General features: G+C 43.1%; 1 protein-coding gene across 1 annotated transcript in view; it reads right to left on the bottom strand.

The window, feature by feature from the left end:
• The window catches only part of RASGRF2 (Ras protein specific guanine nucleotide releasing factor 2), a 122,335-nt gene that overhangs the window by 76,683 nt on the left and 24,332 nt on the right, over positions 1–21,320 (bottom strand). The window contains exon 2 of the mRNA XM_059492233.1: positions 9,486–9,592. Within this exon, the coding sequence (XP_059348216.1) occupies positions 9,486–9,592 (107 nt within the window). The remainder of the gene's footprint in view (positions 1–9,485; positions 9,593–21,320) is intronic.

Below are 21,320 nucleotides of genomic sequence, written 5' to 3'. Positions count from 1 at the left end.
AGTTCTTCAATTTTGTTTGTTTGTTTGTTTTGCAAGAATTCTGGGGTTTTTCTTCAGAAACCAGAGTACTTCACCTCTTTTCACCCTAAAAAGGCATTTGTAGATTCTAAAAATTGTCTGAATCAAAAGCACTAATCGTGTCTGAGTTAGCACTAACAGTTTTACAATATTAAGGTAAAAATATATGTAACATATGTAATAAAATGCTTTGATTTAAATTTAATATAAATAGTCTTTCCCAGCTAAAACCAAATCCAAACAGGTAAAACACTCTCTTTTTCTATTTATAATTTTCAAAATGTTCTAGAACTTTTGCGACCAATTGTTTTCAATAGAGAATTTGAGGGGTTTCACTTTGGTTTTATTTAAACTGAGGAAATTAGTAGGACACAGACTCACAAGGATGAACTGCTGATGTAGGATCCAATATATTGTTACATACAGTGCTTCTCTTTCACTTTTTTATTTCTTCCTTTAGGGGAAGAAATTATGTGTATTTCTTGGATTCTTTAAATGCATTAAACTGGACAGCTTTGCTTTACTGGGGAACAAGAAACTTTGCTCTGGAAGACTGAAGATTTTGTTCTTTTGAGATGCTCTTAGAGCAATTCAGTGGAGGGGCTTTTTGCTGTCTAAAATGTCAGACTCAGCCTGGAAACCAAACAACATCTCCTTCACTCCCATAATTAGCACTACGAAGAAGAGTTAATTTGAAAAGACTCTGTACACCTACACTAACTTGTAATAGGCTAAATCCATTTTCCTTCTCCAAACTACTGCTGGGAAAGGAAAAATCAGAGGCTTTTGGAATAAACCTCACATTCTTCCAACAGCGCTTTCCATCCATCTCTCTCCATGCTTGAGTAGAGATCACCATGTCCAAATGTGTTAATCTGAACATCCAGAGTAATCCCAGGAGCATTACAAGAGGGCAGGGCATCAATACTGGCATGAACACACATGTATAAAAAATCCTTGTAGGAGAAAATTGTACCAAAACATTCAGATGTCAAAGCAATACAGAAAAACATATAAAACAACCTCTAAGCAACCAGTCTAGGTCTGTTTTTTTGTCTAGGGTATCGTTTTATAGAAACAAACAACTACTGCAAACCACAGCTTATATGACTTTTTATTAATATTTTTCTGAGGGAAGCAATTCTGTAATGTCTAAAACATCCTGAAAGCTGAGGCTGAACCTGTCTACTACCATCATCTCTAGGAACGGGACTCAAACCAGGTATTTCAAGAACCCCTGACTGACCATCACCCACCACATGGAGAGAGGAAGAAATTAATAAAACAAGGAAAAAACATGCTTGCACCGTTTAGTCTGACATACGAAGAAAACCTAGGAAAACTTGAGAAATTTTAGCCTCTAGCAGCAAGCCAGGATACAAGTTCCAGTAGTGCTACCAGCAAATACTTTTGAGTTTTGTCCCAGAATGAGACCAGAGTTATGGTTCATTGGAGCAGTCCATGCTAATTGTCCTAAAGCTGCTCAGGGTGCTGGGAGAAGCAAGCACTTGGTCTGGCCACATCAAACCACCCTCTTGAGAAGCAAAATGCACAGCCTAACTCACTCCTTATGAAAACCGGGCTCTGGCTGTCTGCAAGGCAGAAGAAATTGCCTGCATTGTCCCCACACCCACCTTGAGCTGCTGCAGGACTCCTCAACAGAGGAGAAAGAGCCTCCAGACAGGTTTTAAAGCCTGAATGGCACAGTCACAGCCACAGCAGGGATGGGAACAGTAAAAGCTGCACTAGAACATAACCAATCCACCCCTGTGGCTCCAAGCAAGGTGCCTTGGGGTGTGATCCAGGGTTCTGAGGGATCCCTGTGCCAGACAGAGCCATAGGGCATTTTGATGACTCCACACCCCAAATGGTTTTTACTACACGATCCTTTTAACTGAGCGGGGGAAATGCCAGCTGGGAGACAGAGCCTTTGGAAAAGTGGGCCCAACAACCAAAGCACCCAAACCATGTCCATGGGGAATGGCTCACTCAGGAGCAAGGCGTGAGGGGAGAGAAGGCCACCCTGTTCTGTGGGATGGAGACTGTGCTGGAAACAGCCCTCACCAGCCAGTGTGTCACCCACCAGACTCACACCTCACACCAAAAACAGCTGCTCCCATTGTCCTGGCACTCCAGCCAGGAAAATCTGACCATTTAGGAATGGTCAGATCTGAACTCTTTAGGAATTCATCCACAAACAAGCTGGAGGAGAATGGCACCCTACCCCATTGTGCAAAACAGACAGGACTCAGAGCATGAGCAGCCATGAACTACAGAATTGTGGCATGGGTTGGGTTGAAGGGACATTAAAGATCAGCCAGTGCCACCCCTGCCATGGCAGGGACACCCTCCACTGTCCCAGTGTTCAGCCTGGCCTTGGGCACTGCCAGGGATGCAGGGGCAGCCCCAGATGTTCTGGGCACCCTGTGCCAGGGCCTGCCCACCCTCCCAGGGAACAATTCCTTCCCAATATCAATTTTAAGTCCTTTTTTTTAGTTTAAAACCATTCCTCTTCATCTTGTTATCTGCCCATGTAAAACATCATTCTCCCTCTTTTGCAGGAGCCCCCTTTCAGAGGGAAGCTCATGAAAAGCTGCCATGAGGTGTGCCCAGAGTGTGTGGAAAGCCTCTCCTCATCTCCCCCCAGGCTGAGAGCAGCCACCAACCACAGGGGTGTGAAACTTCTTATGGGCTAGAGGGGACAACATTTTGGGGTTATACAAGGCCTGTTATGGAAGTGCAGGAACAAAAGGCAGGGAAAGGGAGGCATGGAATAAGTTTGAGGAGCAGCAAGCTTTGGAAAACACAGAGATAAGGGGATAAAAGGGGATAAAGGCTCTCAGGTAAGCATAGTGATCAACACACTTGTCTGGCCAAGACCTGCACATCCCCACCACTACCTATCCTGCCTTCTCACCAAACCCACCTCTCTCTCCTCTCCTTGGTAAGGGGGACTGCATGTGTGCATCCCTACAGCTCTCAGTGCCACTTTCTGGAGCTGGCACCACAAGCCCACAGGTCCCTGCAGTGCCAGGGGCACAGAGGAGAGCTGGAGGTGTGAGCCTGGCCCAGGTGTGTGACCACCAGCCATGGCCGAGCCAGGAGAGCTGAGCACTGGGGACACACCGAGGCTGGCCTGCACCAGCAGGGATTGGTGATTAGGCTGCTGGAAACAGTTTAAACTAAACTAAACCCAACTAATTACTAAACAAATGGTTTAGTAACTAATTACAAACTCCAGGGCGCTCTCCTTGACACAAAAGCAAAGCAAACAAAAGCAGCTTCTGGGAACAACACAGGCCTGGGTGGCTGGCTGAGGCATGGCTCTGCAGGCCCCGGTGTGCCCGGCTGGAGACCAGAGCAGCATGAGCACTTGCAGGGCAATGCCTCTGGAATTTCAGCTTTTATATTTTTCAAATACTGTGCTGCATTAAGGTATAACTCTGAACTACATATATAGTGTTAGCTACTGTCTTCACATTTTGGTCAGACAACACAATCCCTCTGGGCCTGAAACTCAAGGGCACCCTACAGCCTCAGGCCCTGAAAGTATAAACAGTATAAAAAGTATAAACAAAAGTGAATTGGGAGGGAGCAAACTGGGGGTAAATGACTTCATTAGCTGAACTTGGAATTGGTGGATTAACCCCTGATATGCAAATGGACCAAACTTAATTGTGTGAAAAATAATTGTGTGAAAAACTCGTGACCATTATCCATCTAGGGTGCAGCCTCTGGGAGGCCTCTGACTGTCCAAAATGTACCTATTGAAGGCCTTTAATAAATACCCACCTCATTCTTTTAATGTTATCCAGCCTCTGTTCTAGGCAGCCACTCCAAGGCATCATCACAGGGATGGAGGTCCAGGAGCAGCCCCTGGACAGCTTGCACAGCTCAATGATTTTTGGGGGGCTCACACTGGGTGTCTGCACTGGATGCACCTCTCTGCCTCACTCCCAGCCCACCAGAAACCACAAAATCCTGGTTATTAAAGCACCAGGCCTCAGCTAATACAGTTTTACTGACAGCAAGGCATCAGCACAGCGCAGCTCTGAGATGCCACAGTGAGCTTACAACCACCTGCAAAATACTGTGTAAAATACACAGCAGAAGTGTGCCTGCAAATCTGAGAGAAAGCTTTGCTGCTTCTGTTTGTTTTTAATTTTAAATTGCCAGTTAGAGGGCAGTAGTTCCTCGTACACCTTAAACAATGACCCACGTGAAAGAATTATTCCCATTTTCCTCCCTAATCTTTTCCAACATCACCTGGGCAGTAAGCAGACCTGGAGGAATGAGATTGATTACAACTAAGCTGGCAATAAATTTAAAAGCATATTTCCTTTTCAAATCAGTTTCCCAATTAAATTCACACTTGTGCCTGCATGAAAGGAGGGGTTTTATTCCCACACGTGGGAATTTAAGACTTTGGAATAAGCTAAAGCAGAGAAGTCCAATAAATTTTATTAATCCTGCATTCATATGAAAAAAAAAGCATAAGAGTTTTTGAGCTAAATGCAAAAAAGCCCTAAAACGCAGATTTTCTAAGAGAGAGTGATAAGTGCACCTCAGTGTATTGAGGGTGAAAGAGATTTTTTCATAAGAGAACAAGTTCTGGAAGACAGCCAAAAACAGGACTTCCTGATGCAGTCACTGACAGAGGAAGTAGGACTTGCCAGGAACAAATCCTCTTGCCCAAAATTGTAGCTCTGAAGGAGCAAACCATGCTCTGCCACCCTGGATATTAAAGAGAAACCAAAATATTGAAAAGCCAAATAAAATGGAAGGGGGAAAAATGTAAGTACAGGATATGGAACTGATAATGAGGTTCCAGTAAAATATACTGGATTATATATCCCAATTCCTGCTCAAAAGCCAAACAATCCCCCATGTGAGGAGAGGGCTCTGTGGACAGGAACAATGGACAACATCACAGTAGAAAAGATCCTTTCATTAGGTACTGGCACCCAAATAAAATTCTTATTTACCCAGAGTGGTCCATGGGGTGCAGTGAGATTGCAGCATCCTTTTTTCAACAATCTGTTTGTAACTGACAAAGTAAATTAGAGGTGGAAAAAATGTTGATGGCTACAAATATGTGTTGGGGAAAAAAAAATAACAAAAAGCAGTACAAAATTAGATTTTCTATATGTCAATCTAAGAAAACAAAAAGCCTCAACTACCTCAATTGCATTGTCTCACCTAACACAGGGATTACCACAGCTTCTCATGAGGATATGACCCTCTGGAAAGCAATTTAATACCTCCCTTTCTCAAATGCCAGCATATTCACACAGAACAAGATGTTCCCAGGTCTCTTTTCAATATAAGAGTAGTGGCAGTCTTCTCAATTCCTCCAACAATTTGTAACTAAGACACCTAGACAGTACAAAAAAGCATCTTAAAAGTGCTACATAAAATGCCATTCATCAATTCCTAAAAAAACCCTTAGGTTAGGCTCAAATCAACAGTGGCACTTCAGAAGTTGCCAAAACTTCTCCCATTTGTCAAAAATACAGATAAACTTCAGGGAAAAGACCTAGATCATGATGAAGGCAAAATTCAATCCCTAAAGACAATCTGTGCTCTTTTGTTCAATTAAGTTGGCAAGAAAAGTCTTACACAATACTCAAAAACTATTATTTTTGCCTCTTTTTATCTATCTTCAGCAAAAGACCCAATGGTTTAGTAACTAATTAAAAACTCCAGGCTGTTCTGCTTGACACAATGCAAAGCAAACAAAAGCAGCTTCCAGTGAAGGAGAAAATCATCAGAGCAAGGAGGTAACCCACAATAGGGAATGACACTCCATGCTTACCAACTAAATTCTACAATTTTTTTGGTCGCTTGTTGGAATTTTGTCCAAGAAAACACAAGAAAGCCATGTCTGTATCCCTGGGAAACTTCCCCAAGAAATTTTAGATACCTGTGCAGAAAGGGTGATGAAGAAAATCCCCCAAATGGCAAAGGACCTTGAGACTGTCCCTCATGGAGATGCCCATAGTTCAATATCATCAGGAGGTAGGCCCAAATAAGGTGGAAACAGGCAAATAGCAAAAGGGGTGGAGTTAAAAATACTGATCTTAGTTACTCAGCTGTCCTGTAAAACCTGCAATGACAACTCCCTGGTGGAGTCAAAAGTCAGCCACCCTGACCCTCAATGTCACAACCAACTTCTCTGCAAGTTTTCACTATTTTCACCTGTGCATTGCTTACCATTGCCTTCATTTCATGTCAGTTTCTACCTTGAAAATTCATGTGTGACACACTTACAAACTGAACTACAAGGACAAAAATTTTACCTCATGTTATGAAGAAGCTCTTCTTGCTCACGTGCCTTTTACACCAGGCAATGGACAAGAATCACTGAGGCTGGAAAATCCCTCCCAGCCCATGGAGTCCCAGCTGTGCCCAGTCCCCACCTTGTCCCCAGCCCAGAGCTCCGAGTGCCACCTCCAGGTGCCACCTGCAGGGCTGGGCACTCCAAACCCCCCTGGGCAGTGCCAAGGCAGCTCCCGAGCCCCCTTTCCATGGGGAAATTCCTGCGGTGCCCACCCTGAGCTGCCCTGGCCCAGCCTGAGGCCGTTCCCTCTGCTCCTGTCCCTGTTCCCTGGAAGCACAGCCCAAATCTCCCCTGTGTGTCCCCCCTGGCAGGGAAAGGTTGTGGCAAAACCAAACTGGTGCTGCAGAAAGGGAAGCCCAGGATGCTGCAGTCCCTGAATGTCCACGAGCACGAGGCAAAAAGCCCTGTTCCCTTCCTCACTCACTGTCAGCTGGATACCTTGACTTAGCTGTTATATTTTTAAAATCCTGTGCTGCTTTAGGGTATAACTCTAAGCTCCATCTAGAGTGTTAGTTCCTGTCTTCACATTTGGTCACACAGTGCCATTCCTCTGGGCCTGAAACTCAAGGACACCCTACAGCCTCAGGCCCCGAAAATATAAACAAAAGTGAATTGAGGGGGAGCAAACTGGGGCTAAAGGACTTCATTACCTGAAGCTGTAATTGGAGGATTAACCCCTGAAATGCAAATGGTCCAAACTTTAAATTGTGTGAAAAACTCACGACCATTATCCATCTAGGGTGCAGCCTCTGGGAGGCCTCTGACTGCCCAAGATGTACCTATTGAAGGCCTTTAAAAAATACCCACTTTATTCTTTTAATGTTATCCAGCTCCTGTTCTAGGCAGCCACTCCAGGACACTGCACAGCAAAAGCTGTCCCAGACCAGGACAAGCCCTGCAGCAGCACGGGGCTGTGGCGTCACACAGGGGACACTGGCCCAGCCCTGAGCCCCAGGGACCCCAGGGCACGGGATGATTTGTCACCCAGAGCTGCTCTCCACTGCCCACCCACAGGGCTGGCCTGGGAGAGGACAGAGCCCCACTCAGTGGCACCAGCAATACCCTAAGTTTGAGCTTTCATATTTTCCAGATTCTGTACTGCATTGGTAAATGACTCTGAACTCCATATTAAGTATCAGCAGTTCTCCTCACAGCCCAGTCACACAGAACAATCCTTTTCCAGAACCAAGGACACCACTGCAGCTCCAGCCCCAAAAAGTGCAAACAGCAGGGAATGGAGGGGAGCAAACGGGAGGGTGGGACTGCATTACCTGGTGCCAGAATTGGGCAATTAACCCCAATATGGAAATGGACCAAAACTCATCAAAGTGTGAAAACTCGTGACTCAGAGTCCATCTTGGGTCCATCTTAGGTGGAGCCTTGGCCACAGTTTCATGCTGCCCATCCTTTGAGGCCTTTTAATAAATCCCTACTTTATTCCTTTAACACTGTCTAGCCTCTGCTCCAGGCATCACCAGAGGAGGACACAGCTCCCAGAGCAGGCTGCCCAGGCAGCACAAGGCCTGCAGCCCCAGGGCCTCACTTCACAAGCTCTAAATTAAAAACTACGAGCTGCTCATGTTCAATTTTAGTTCTGAAGCAGAATCACTTGTGTTTACATGGCTCGTGTCCTAAGCAATTCGGGAGCTGCCTGGCTCCTTGTGCGTTACCATGGCACTGCAGATTAGCTGAGGTGAGTGTGGATGGGAGGAGGCTGCAGAAAGTGCATTTCAGCAGCAGCTTTGCCTCCTGTTATAAATTACAAATACCGTTATTGCCTTTCACATTTATGTATTAGCTTTTGTTTTGCAAGTTATTATTCATCACAGAGATCCTGATATAGTGAAATTTGTGATTCCTTTTAGCTGCTTTTTGGTATAGTATAATCAGTCCGTTTAGATATGCACCATATAGCTTATAGAAATACTTGGTAAATATTGAAGTAAAAATTGAAAATATAAATATAAATAGAATTATAAAATATAAATATAAGTATAATATAAATTGTAAATATAGGTATTGAAATATTTGATAAATATATCTTAGGCCATAGCATAATATTAAAATAGAAATTATCTGATGTTAAAATGCCTTTATGTAACTAACTCAGAGAATGGATAAGATAATTATGTGGTTCCTTGCATTTGTGGACTGAGTGGTAAAATAAGAGTGACAAAAACAAGAACCCAATTTACTGGCTCCTCGTTACCAGGGAGTGTAAAAACAACAGGATGGAACCACAAGAAGAAATAAAATATATTGCTTTAATTTAGAAGATGGCATGAAGACAAGCCAAAGGTTAAAACCAAGCAAAAGAACATCTAAACCCAAAGGAATGTTTGAATATATACATACTCAACTCAAACTCTTATGCATATACCTGCACCCCCTGCAATGTAACAGTATATAGAGAACATGGTTTAGGTTAATGGTGTGCTTTTAGCAAATAGCCAAGCACCCCAGCACTGGATTTTATCCCTTTTATCCCTTACTAAACTTCTAAAAACTTTGAAGACTGAGCATCATTTCTCACACCTCCTGCATTCCTTAGGCCTTTACTGAGATGACTTTAATTTAGATTACATCTAAACCATGGCCACTTGCCACCTGGCCTCTCCTCAGGCACAGACTACTGCATGGCTCAAGGTCCGTTTTCACAAAACTGTGGTTCCAGTCATTCAGAATTTCGGTTTCAAAGTCAAAAATTTATTTGTCACGCTTCATCATCTTAATGGCTTGACATCCTCTTTCTTATACTTATTTTTCTGTAAGAGTTTTTAAGGAAAAACTCATTTATTCATCTGTCATATCATTAATTTCCTCATTCACATGACACGCTTGTCTCTAACAGAAGACTAATCCTAAAGCTTCTTTCTAATAAAATAATATATTCTTCCTGAACTAATTTCAACTGCAGCACAATTGCTTATGAAAGATAAAAGGCAGTGAAATAAGCATTGAATGTTAAAGGTGTTTTTTTCCTATAAGGCACTCATGAATTGGAAACAACACCCAGATAATATATGTAATAATTTCTTTCTGTTTGGAAGATGGGTTTAGGTTCTCAAAGTATTATCCATTTATCTGTAATAAAATGGATCAGCGGGTCACAAATCGAGTTCCATACCTTGCTTGGTGAATAGCTTCTACCCACTCATCTCCATCAACCTCATCCTCACAACGCAGCTCCAGTGGCTTCTGCCCCTCATGGCCAAAGAGAACAGTAAAATAATGCTGCAAATTAGAACAAAGGAAAAAAGGGTTCAGAAACTATTAAATTTAAAAGATATGTAAAATTGAAAAAATAAACAAAAACCAACCAAACAAAAAAAAATAGAAAACACAAAAAACATCCCACCCAGCAAATAAAAACCACCAGAAGACTTTCTATACTCAGCCCAGTGTGTTGCCAGCCCAAAGATGTGTTTTAAGTTTTAGTCTTGAAACATGGATTGAAGTTAAAACTACCCTGAAAATATTCCCCTGTGTATCAAGGTAATAGCTTTCATGTACTTATTGCTAAGTTATTGTTCTTAAACTTCCACATCCAAGACAACAAAATACAATTCCCTAAAGAGCTCCTACAGCCAAGTACAATAACAGAACTACAGTGGGGTGTCTGCAGTTCTCCCTCACATTTTTTAACCTCAGACTTCCCTCAGCCAGCTTGGGGATCCAAGCCCGGAGCCACCACCACCTCCTCCCAAAAATGCAGATTGTGCACTGGCTCCAGCTTATTCCCCACCTTCCCAGAAGAACGGGGACCCTTGTCACCCTTGTCATCCATAATACTCCCAAAACATGTTTTCCCCTCTCTCAAGAAGTCTCATCCATAACTATATGGCAACTACCTTTTTTTTTTTTTCCCACAAGAACAGGCAATTCACCCAAAATGTGGCATTTCTTGCATGAAGGCCATTGCCCTGGTGTGTTCAACAGAACTTTCAGGGAGGTTTTTGCCACTGTCAACGCAGCATGAGCAGATTCAGCTGGTGGGGAGGGGAGAGCCACCTTAACTCCCACATGACAGGGATGGATATTTACAACCTTATTTTGCACAGCTTGTGTACCAACTTACAGCCAGGCAGCAAACAGGCTTCTTCCAGCTCAGATGAAAACAGGTCAGAAAATATTCTACCTAAAGACACCTTCAATTTCCACAAGTGCCCTAAACACACCCTTTAGCAATCCAGGTGTTTCACAGGCAGGAGGACGAGTGAGGGTCATAAAAACATCCGGGTGTGGGTCTGAGGGCATTCGGGAGCAATTCTCGCTGAACTTGTCTGGATCCCTCCACTGTCCTCACTGCCCAGAACTCCCCCAGCCCTCGTCCACCTCCACATCTGTGCACAAGGAACAGAAATTCCTGTCTGGGCTCCAACAGCCAAACTCGAGCACTCCTACATTTGGCTTCCTTTTGGGTAACATGAGCACAAAAAAAGGCATTCCAGGAGGAGAAATTATTCACTTGTGCATTGTATTAGTTTGTTAAACATCACTGTGAATATAAAAAGCACTCTTCAGGCAGAAGAGCACTGGGATTACAGACAATCGCAACAGAAATGAGGCCAAATCAGAAGCAGCATTCACATTTAACAGGATTTAACTAAATGAAGTTCAGGCTCAGACCTGTTAAGTCTCAGAAATTAAACAGCTCCAGAGCCCAAATGAGGAATAATAAATGAGTAGAAGAACAATCTTATAAGCTGTGGGGTTTCAACAGAGCATATCACTGAAACCTGAATACCACGAATAGGAAGGAAAAACCCATTAATCAGGTCCATAGGATTCTCCACAGCAGTGAAAGATAAAAACTTTTACAATAATACAGTGCAGTTGAAAATAACCTACAGCACAGTGAAAAGTGCAGCAAGATTACACACAAATGTACTCTGTTTATAGAGTGGAATAGTCTATTTTAAAAAGCATATTTAAAGATAAATCACACTGTTCAGCACTGCATATTATGTAACAAGTTATTTGCGTTTCATAAAGCTGTTACATATAAAATTAGAATAAAGACACAAGTGCAGACAAGCACTGGATTTAATCCCATTGTGTGGGGACTCAAGTTGAAGGGAGAGACAATATCAGAGTCCTCCCTACTTTCAAAGTGCAGCAACTCAGACCTCTTTAAAGCAAGACTTGCAGTGATCTCATGTCACAGAATTTAAACTCAGAGGTGTGCAGTTACCATGGTGACAGGCACGCCAGAAACACACAGTTAGAGCAAGAAAATGCATACATTTAAACTAACTTAGAGGGCAACCACACCAGCTCTGGACCCAATGGCAACTAAAGCTAAATAACAGAAGGCATTTGTTTTGAAATCACCTACATCTGTCAGCCCTCCAAACAGGCACGTTGCATTCAAGCATCAGGATCGGGTCTCACTTCATTTATCCAGAAATAGTCAATTCTAGACCGAGAAAAGTGCAAGAAAAATACCATAACATGACTCTAAAAAGAATCTCAAAGTCATCTTTAAGTTCTCTTTTCAAAATAAATGTTGCTCATTTAAAAAACTAATGTACTACAAGAAAATAAGATGGTGTCTGTAATGCACTATTACATTCCCCAGTAAGTGATGTATGTGAGTGGGCCTGTATATATAATTACACAGAGACAATATAATTTTAGCACTGCCATACAATGCCAAACAGTTCAGCTTGCACATCACTGCAGCACAATACAGGTAAAAAACATCCTTCTGCATACACACCATCCTCCTCCTGAAGGGAAAACAGTAAATATTTAAGCACTGTAGCACATATTTACATCAACTACCCTCATCACCATCATTATCCTGTCTGCTGGATATCAGGAACATACTTGTGTTTCAACTTCAGCTAGACAATTTTGTGGTTTATGTTTATTCTGAAAACCACTGGAATCATAGAGGGTAATATGAACAATCTGTGTTTTGACATAAAACAAATGAAGTAATTTCATTTCAAGGTGTCTCTTCAGTGTTCAGTGACACTGACACAGTGTTCATTTGCACAAAAACACCTTTGGCAGAGTTCTTGAAGGTGAAGTTGGAGGGGAAAAAAAGAGGAGGGGAAGCTTCAGGTACCTGGCACGGGTACGAAGGCATGACTGACAGCCAAGGAAGGAGCTGAGGGACATCAGGAGCACTCCTTGGCCCCTACCTGGGCTTGACCAGAGTTTCTCCCTGCAGAGAAAGGAGCAGTGAGGGAGGAGCTGATGGGTGCCTGCTGCAGAGACAAGGCTGGAGCCAGGCTCAGGCTCTGGGTGCAGAAATCCCGCACCAGGGCTGGGCTGCCCAGCAGCTCACAGCACCACTCTGCCCTTGCAAAACTGCCCAAGCGATGCCAGCACTCAAAGCGAGGCAGCCAAGCCTCTGCAGCTCCAACATTTCCCCTTCAGAAGGGAGAAAAACCTTGTTCTGATTACAAAAAAATCAATGGAACAGACAAACTCTCACCAAAAAAAAGTGCAACAACACAGCAAACAAACAAACAAGCAAACAAAAAATACACACAGAAAACAACTCCACAACAAACAAAAATCCAAAAGCCAACCCAAAAAAACCCCATAGGAAAAAAAAAAATTAACCCAAATGATACATGCCCTGTAACAGAAATACTGCTTTTCAGACCACTGAGGTCAATAAGTGGCAATGCCCCAGACAACTGCCCTTTCCAAAGATTTCCACGCTAAACATAAAACTAATTTATTATAATGCACTGTGAAATCGTAATTTTAAAACTTAGTTGTGCCATGATCTGACCAGGTGCTATTTCCCGATTTTTCACTGATTTATTGCAGTCCTGGTTTAACTATTCAAGCTGGGATGTTGTGAGTAAGTTAAAAAGAAAATTTACGGGCGTCAATATTGATAAGAATGGGAAACAGAGATGAAAAACAATGGTGGAAAAATTGTTTGTGTACCAAGATTGCTACCAAAACATAAGAGCCATAACAAAAGCCTGTTTTCAATGTGAGGCATGAGGAAGCTTAATCATTTGCCATGTATTTAAGGCTTACATTCACTGCCTGATGTTTGCAAGGGCGTGTTGCAAACCTTTGATGCTGGAAAAGGTGGCAGAGGTGATTAATTAAAATTTAACATGACAAGTTAAAAATATTTATTGTTCTTGACTTCTAAAGACATTTTCATTTCAGAACCTGGAAGCCTGTGTGCAACGTGAAATGCAAGCAAATTGCTGAGCAAAAGAGAACAATCACTACAGCAACTGAAAACTCCTCAGTAATCCCAGAAGGAAAAGCAGCAAATTGCAGTCTAAATCAAAGCAGCTTATGCTATCCAAGGACACATTAACTCATGGAGTTTTCAGATGTGTTCGACCGACAGTATTTTGCCCAGCTTCTGAAACACAGAACAAAATGTGTACTCTGTATTACTCACACCATGGGGAAAGGGAAGGAAGAGAAGAGGAAATGTTGGGAAGAAGGCAGCACCTCTAGGAGGGAATAAGTGGGCAAGGATGAATATGTGGAGGTGAGGGAAATGTTTGGGGGAGAAGGCAGCAACCCCTCACATAGAGAGATCATTTACAACAATGTGTGGTGTCAGGACAAGGGGGATGGTTTCAACCACAGGAGGGTGAGACGGGGTATTGGGAAGGAATTGCTCTCTGGGAGGGTGAGGAGGCCCTGGGATGGAGCTCCCAGAGCATCCGTGGCTGCCCCTGGATCCCTGGAAGCGCCCGGAGCCAGGTTGGAACAGCCTGGGACAGGCGTCCCTGCCGTGGAGGGGTGGGATGGATGGGCTTCAAGGTCCCTCCCAACCCAAACCATCCTGTAATTCCATGGCTGTGCCAGCAGCAGGGTGGGCAGGAGAGCTCCTCTCTGCCAGGGAAGATTCCCCCATGCTGGGACTTGCTGTGCCACCACTCCTGGCAGGAAATCCACATCCCATTGCTGCTAAATTAGCATGAGAATGGAATGATGACAGGACTGAGGATTCATTTTGAAGTTTCCAGGGAGATCTACTGAGCCAACACATTTCATGCTTGTATCACACCAATTAGTAGAAGCTATAATGAGAACAGGATTAGTGGACATCAGAATTAACATGATGTACTTGGGAAGAGTCAGATGGTTTTTGTACAAGGATGTCATCTGCTCTAAACCCAGAGGAGTTCTCAGAGGGGTCAACAGGTGTTTGGGTTGCAACAAAAATGGTTTCCACAGTGATTTTGACAGATATGTAGGGAAATGCTACAGCATGTAGGACTTAAAAGAAAAAGGTCACTCCACAGATTAAAAAAAAAAAAAAAAAAATGAAAAAAAAAGAAAAACAAAAACAAATCTGCTCAAAAGCTAGGAATCAGTTGGAATATTGAGCCATCTGTCAGTTCTTAGAATGCAACAGTCATCAAAGGACTTCTTCAGGGAATTCTGTTGAGGACTGGGACAGCCATTACAAAGGATGACAAAGTTTGTAAATTTTTTGAGATAGTAACGATGAGAATTTCTTATTAAGAACTTCAACAGGCCTGAGTTACTGGAGAGCAAGAGGGCAGACAAAATTAATTGTCACAAATGCAAAGTGACATACGTGAGGAAAAACACTCCAAGCTTCACATGTGGGAAGATGGACTTTTGGTAGCACCACTCAGGAGCAAGGTGCCAGGAAAGGTTCCATGGAAACACCATCCCAGTGCTCAGCAATGCCAAAAGAAGCAAATCAGACTGCAGGGATGGCTGGGAGAGGAACAGAACAAAGTGAACAAGGAGGTTACACCATGAAACATCCCGAGTACTGTGGGCACTTTTGGGTATGTCCCAGCTGGATAACTAAAACTTTAATCTGGGACTCTTCAGCACAGGGAAAGGACATGAGATGATGGTTTTGAGATGAAGGAGGCCAATTCAGACTGGATATGAGGAAGGAGTATCTTACCACGAGAGTGGTGAGACATTCAAGGCCAGGCTGGACAGGGCTCTGACCCACCTAATAAAGTCACAGCTCATTGCAGAGAGGGTTGGGCTAGGAAACCCTTTAAAAGCCCCTTCCAACCAGAATGTTCTGTAATTCCATGGAAGGAACAACTCTGGGGATACAACAAGAGTCTGCAAAACCAGGAGGTGTGCCAAGTGGAAGAATACGGTGTCACAGGTCTACTTCTTTTCCAATTAAAAGTTAAAAAAATCTATTAAACAAAGGTCAGAGAAAACAGCTTCAAAACAAACAGAAGAAAGTGGTAATTCACAGAGCTGGTGATAGTCTGGTGCTGCCCTGTGACAAAGGAAGTGGTAAATGCAGTGGCAGTGATGTGCAGGCAGAGCAGAGGGTTCACTGTGCAGGATTTCTGGGCTAGCAAACACACAGAATTCATATATTAGTAATGCAAACAGTCCTGAAGCTGAAAATAACTGGAAAGTCAATTCAGAGCAGAGGGAAGGGAAAAGTAAAATAAGCATTAAATAGATGCCTTCCCCAGCATGTCCTCACAGCCACTGTGAGGCACAGGTAATTAGAACAGTAGGACCTTTGGTTGGAGCCTTTCTCATAGTCCTAGAGGGGCTAATTAAAACTTCCCTTGGTGGCATGAGAGTCTTCTACAGCCTTCAGATTGCTCTGCACCTGATTATAAATGAGATGTGCTGGTGCCTTCATAAAGTGCTGGCTCTAACAAGTTTCCTGGGGTTTTTCTTGCTGGTTTTGGGTTCAATTTTGATTCTTTTAAAAAATAAAGAAGTAATTTGCAAACCTGGTAGAGACACACTGGAGTATTTCAGGTTCTGTGTTTCTTTCTGGTGACACCTGGGGATTAAGGAGGTGGGGGGTTTTTAACCATTTTAATGTTACTTCATCATCCCTGATAGGTAGACATCAGATACTGAACAGAATTAGGGAGAAAAATATTCCACAGGGAAATTAGAATAGGGCTTTTATCTGCCTAGAGCACATTAGAAGATACTGATTTGGATCTCCCACACTGAGAATATTCAGAGATGGCCTGTGATATCTGCTCCAGGTTTAGCTTCAAACTGGACAAATACAAAATATCTTGTACTGGGTGAGGGATGGGATGGCTTGATGTCTCCTATCTTCAGCCAATATTGAATTAATCGAGTGCCAACCTTCTCCATAAAATCTATTCTGACATCTGACAGTGAATTGCCTTCCTGAGCCATCCTGCAAATATTGCCAGGCCAAGAACAACTGAGGTAATTATATGTAATTATGCAATCAACAGTTTTCCAGTTAGGGAGATTACACATAAATGCACCCTGTGTTATAAACTCTTACTCTGTCAATTAGAAAATACCAACTTGCACGCAAAACAGAAGTCAAGGAATACACAAAGGTCACTGAGGACCTAAATTCTCCTGCAACTCTGTTGACTTGCATTGAAATTACACCAAATTACAATGGTTACAGCACTTGTTTTCATGGATGAGAGAACCAGGCTAATATGGCCCCATCTGCTCTATTTTCAATGCAGACCATTGTACTTCAGCAGCAGTTTATCAGCATGGGAAAATTCTGCCACATAAAAGGAAAATTTTAACAAGTAAAACCTACAGGAATGGGTACAACAAGTAAGTGCAGCTAAATTATTCACTCATAATAAACTGAACATGGGTACCTCCATCTCAAAGCACATTTGACACAGCCCAGTGGGAATTTGCTGCCAGAAACCACAAGCCACTTGTTTCCCAGGGACCTGAGAGCTGCCTTGCAGCGACAGCACAGTCTCTAGTAAACACTCACAGCCCTGCCAGGGCTGCTGCCTCCCTCCCACGTGCACCAGGGCTCCTGGGGCTGCCACTGACACATCTCTGCATCTCATTTCCCCAGGTGACTGATGCTGAGATGCGCCCTGAGGACACTTCTGCAGGCTGCATTCCTGAAAAGTGGAGAGCGACTCCTACAAAGCGCGGCCAAACCCAGCCTGCCCAAGCCCAGAGACAGACAGAACTGCTCCAAACACCTGGTGGCGGACACAGCCAGCTCTGTGCTCACCCTCCACCCCATTCCCAGCATTCTGATCCTCCCAAACGCCAAGGAAAGGACACAGCGCTCAGAGCCGCAGCTCACACTGAAACACAAAAATATTCCAGCACCACTTGTTGCCTCTGCTCCCTCCCAGGCTTTTGTTTCTCTCTAAGACATTGTTTATGGTGGCAAAGGAACAACCACTCTCAGAAAGTGCTGGTTTAATGGCAATTTGAGAGGTTTTTCAGGACACACACACTCTCACGTGGAGAGCTCACCAAACGGGCAGGCACCTGCGGGGACCGCGGCAGTGAAACGTTCGCAGTGCAAGTGATGGAGAGGGAGCACAGAAATCCCATTTTCCCTGCTGCAGGTGGGCTGGGGACACAGCCCCTCACTCCTTGCCCCTGTCCCATTTCAGGGTTTCAGCAGCTTCCATTTGGCCCCAACTGGAGGGAATGAACACTCAACTCACTCCACGTTTTGATCCCCCCTCAAGCATGGCACAGGCAACAAGAACCGGGACCACAGCTGTACCACAAAACTAAGCACCATACAAATAAATTAGAAGAAATCCAACTAAAGTAGTAGAAATAGAGCTGTATCAGTAGGGATGTGCCTGCATCAATAGAAAATGTGATGTTCAAGCTGACACAGAAAGGACAGATGGGGAAAACAGAAACAGACCAAAGGGAGTACTGTAATGATTTGCAGTGTTAAACGTTTTTCAGGACTCAAAGCTTTCTGTGTTTTGCTCTTTTTTTTTCCACACACTCTAATTTTTTCACCAGTTGTCACAACCTTAACCCTTCTCCTTGTACTGACAGCCTTCCCCTCCTTGTCCAAACAGCAGCCAGAGCTCTCCAGCCCTTTCCTCTGAAACTGGCAGTGCTGAGAGCTCCTCCACACCAATTCTGACACAAACCTCAGCATCTGGTTTGCCCTGCAGAAGACATCCCTGTATTTTAATTAAAAGATTGGACTTTAAAGGCCAGAATGAACATTTATAACCTTCCATTTTGATTACTTATGTAATATGGACCAGAAGAATCTCTCCAGAGAGCTCCTGCATCAAACACACAGGATCAAGATGAGACACACATCCTCCTTCATCCATCCTAACACAGAAAAGAAACACAGAAAATAATGAAAAACCCTCCTGAGCCCAAGTTAAAATTTTCTAGGTAATAAATTACCCTCGCTGCTGAAAACATGCAGCTTCATTTCAAAGAATGAGCAGGCAGGTAAATAATGAAATTATCTGAACAGCTTGGATTTTGAAGATTGCATTCCTATACTGTGCACTGCAAAAGTGAAGCCTGGCTTCCTCAGCAAACACCATCACGTATGTACCAAAAATAAAAAGGAACTAAGATAAATCCACCCCTAAGCATTCACAATACAATTTCCACAGAGCAAACAATTTTAATGTATTAATTTACAGGAAGAAGATTAATTTACTGTCTTCTAATTATATTCTCAAAATATGCAAACACAGCATTTGACATTTTCAAAGCTCTTTACAGACAGTAACTAATCTCCAAACTCCTCTACAAGGTAAGAATTATGGTGCCCATTTTAGACACCAGGATATGTGCAAAGATGCCCAAATATAGATCTGCTGTAAAAGAGTTCAACTCAAGACTGCTATAAACAGAGCTTCTCTCCCTGAAGTGAGCCAACACACGATAGGGAGGCAAGAATAAGAAGTCAGCACATCTCAGACCTTGTTACATCCCTGTTAAATATAATAATTTCTATCTATAAACATTTTCAAGGGGAAAAAACCAAACACTTGAAATTTCAAGCATCTGCAGTTTTGTGTGAGATGAGGGACAAGGCTGCTACAGACACACACCAACACCAGGGACTGACAGGGCTCTGATGGAAAATCAAAGACCCCGACACCTGAATGATGTCATTGCAGGGGAAAACGCCCTTTTGTTGGCACCATGCTCCCTCACAGCCACACTCTGTGGTTAAGCAGCCCTGAAGGGTCAGAGCCTCATTACAACCCTGTAAAAAAAGTGGCAAGAAAAGTGGCAGACTCTGGCTTTGAGCACAAAAAGGCAACAGCAGCACCAGAGCATCGACCTGCGCCTTGCCTGGACTCACAGCCCACCACTGGCTGCTCTGGCCACCTGGATCCAAGGCAGGAGGGCAGGGAAGGACATCCCAGAGGCCGCGGAGCACAGCACGGAGCTGCTCCAACCACAGCTCTCAGAGGAACAGGGTCTCCACTAAAATTACATTTCCCAGCCTCACCTCCACGACTGTGAGGAGAAAACTTCCCATTTAGGGAACCTGGAACTGCCTCTCGCAGCACATCTGGACGTTCCAGCACATCTGGACGTTCCAGCCTCCCAGGGGATGGTCTGGACTGCGCCGACCCCCTGAGCAGATGGGGTGCGCTCAGATAGGAGAGATAGGGAGATAAAACACTGTCCTGTTTTATCACAGGGACATAAAACACTCACCTCAGCACATCAAAGATCCACTGACTGAGTCCTGTCCTGTCTCACCCACCAAGAAATACAGATGAAATTTCCATGACATTGCTACACACATTCTTCAACTTACTGACCTTTGAATTCTCCACATTTACAATGAAAGGAACCCCAAAGTAACAAAGCTAACAAAACAACAACAAAAAAAAACAACCAAAAAAAACCCCACCCTACCCAAAAAAAAAGAAAAACAAAACAAAATAAACAAACAAACAAAAAACCCACATCCCAAACAAAAGCAAAAAACCAAACAAACAAAAACCAGTGATGCACCTCACCTTGGCCAAGCAACAATTAAGATGATTCCATCATATGACAATCCTTCACCTATTCCCCAGGACTTCTCTCTGTCCATTTTCAATTTCTGGTTTTGCACAAAGATTGTCTGATATTTCCTTAACTGTTGACATTATTTGGCCATGCTGTAACAGTAAATACTCCAGTACTTCAGTTTGCAAATATAGAAAAAATCTCACACTGACAAGGGCCACAGCCACCAGTATTTTATAAGAAGGATAAGAACTGAGTTGCACTACGCCAATTGTGAGCTGAAAATTAAGTTTTCAAAATTTGGCTGGAGATTGCTGAAATCTGTTCAGGCTTTATGTCAAATGAAATTATGCTAGGGTTATAAAACCAATGGCATTAGAGACAGAATTCACATTTTATAGCATTGACTGTCAAAGACCCACTCAAGCACACATTCAGTTTTTAACAACTTACCTGACTGGAACTACAGCACATGTTTTCTTTTCAGGTTTTTAGTAATATGTCCCCAATCATATTAACTGTGCTACCCTCAATAGCTTAGTAAGAGAGATTTTGGAGTTGATTCAGTTTGAAGGTGTTTCAGCGTGGAGTACTTTAAACACTGAGACAATACACCTAATACTCACCCAAATTAGTGTCATGATATATCAAAGGACATGTTGAAGTTTGCTTTTTAAATAATTCAACAATTACTCATATTTTCTGATAACAGGATGGAAGATCCTATTTGAGCACTATTATTTGAGCAGCAACGGTGTAAATTACTCACAGGAGGAAGTTTAATCCCTTCCTCACTCATTGCCCCCATTTTGCACTGTTCTGCAGAACCTCCCACCCACCCAAACACTGAACCCCTGAGAGGGAGGGGAAGGGGTTTAAACCAAACAGACCAGAAGGAGCTACAGAATCGCGGAGATCACAGAATCATGGCATTGTTTAGGTCAGGAAAGCCCTCGAAGATCAGAGCCCAGCACTGCCATGGCCACCACTGACCCCTAATATATATCTATTATAAATAATTTATATACTATATTATATCTAGTATGAACAATATATAAATAATATATTTTTGTTATATATTATTATATTCTGAAACTTTGAACTCTGAGTTTTCTATCATGTGACATTATATACTTTTATTTAAATTATATACTCATAATCTCAGTTTTATAATTTAATTTTAGAAGCTTTTTTTACAGTCTCAGGTCAAATATTGTGGTTTTATTGGGGGCTCAGTGCCTGTGAGCAC

Source organism: Ammospiza nelsoni, chromosome Z (assembly GCF_027579445.1).
Source record: "Ammospiza nelsoni isolate bAmmNel1 chromosome Z, bAmmNel1.pri, whole genome shotgun sequence".
NCBI classification, from domain to species: domain Eukaryota; kingdom Metazoa; phylum Chordata; class Aves; order Passeriformes; family Passerellidae; genus Ammospiza; species Ammospiza nelsoni.
Note: the sequence above shows the minus strand (reverse complement) of the source record. Positions and strands in the feature narration are given on the sequence as shown.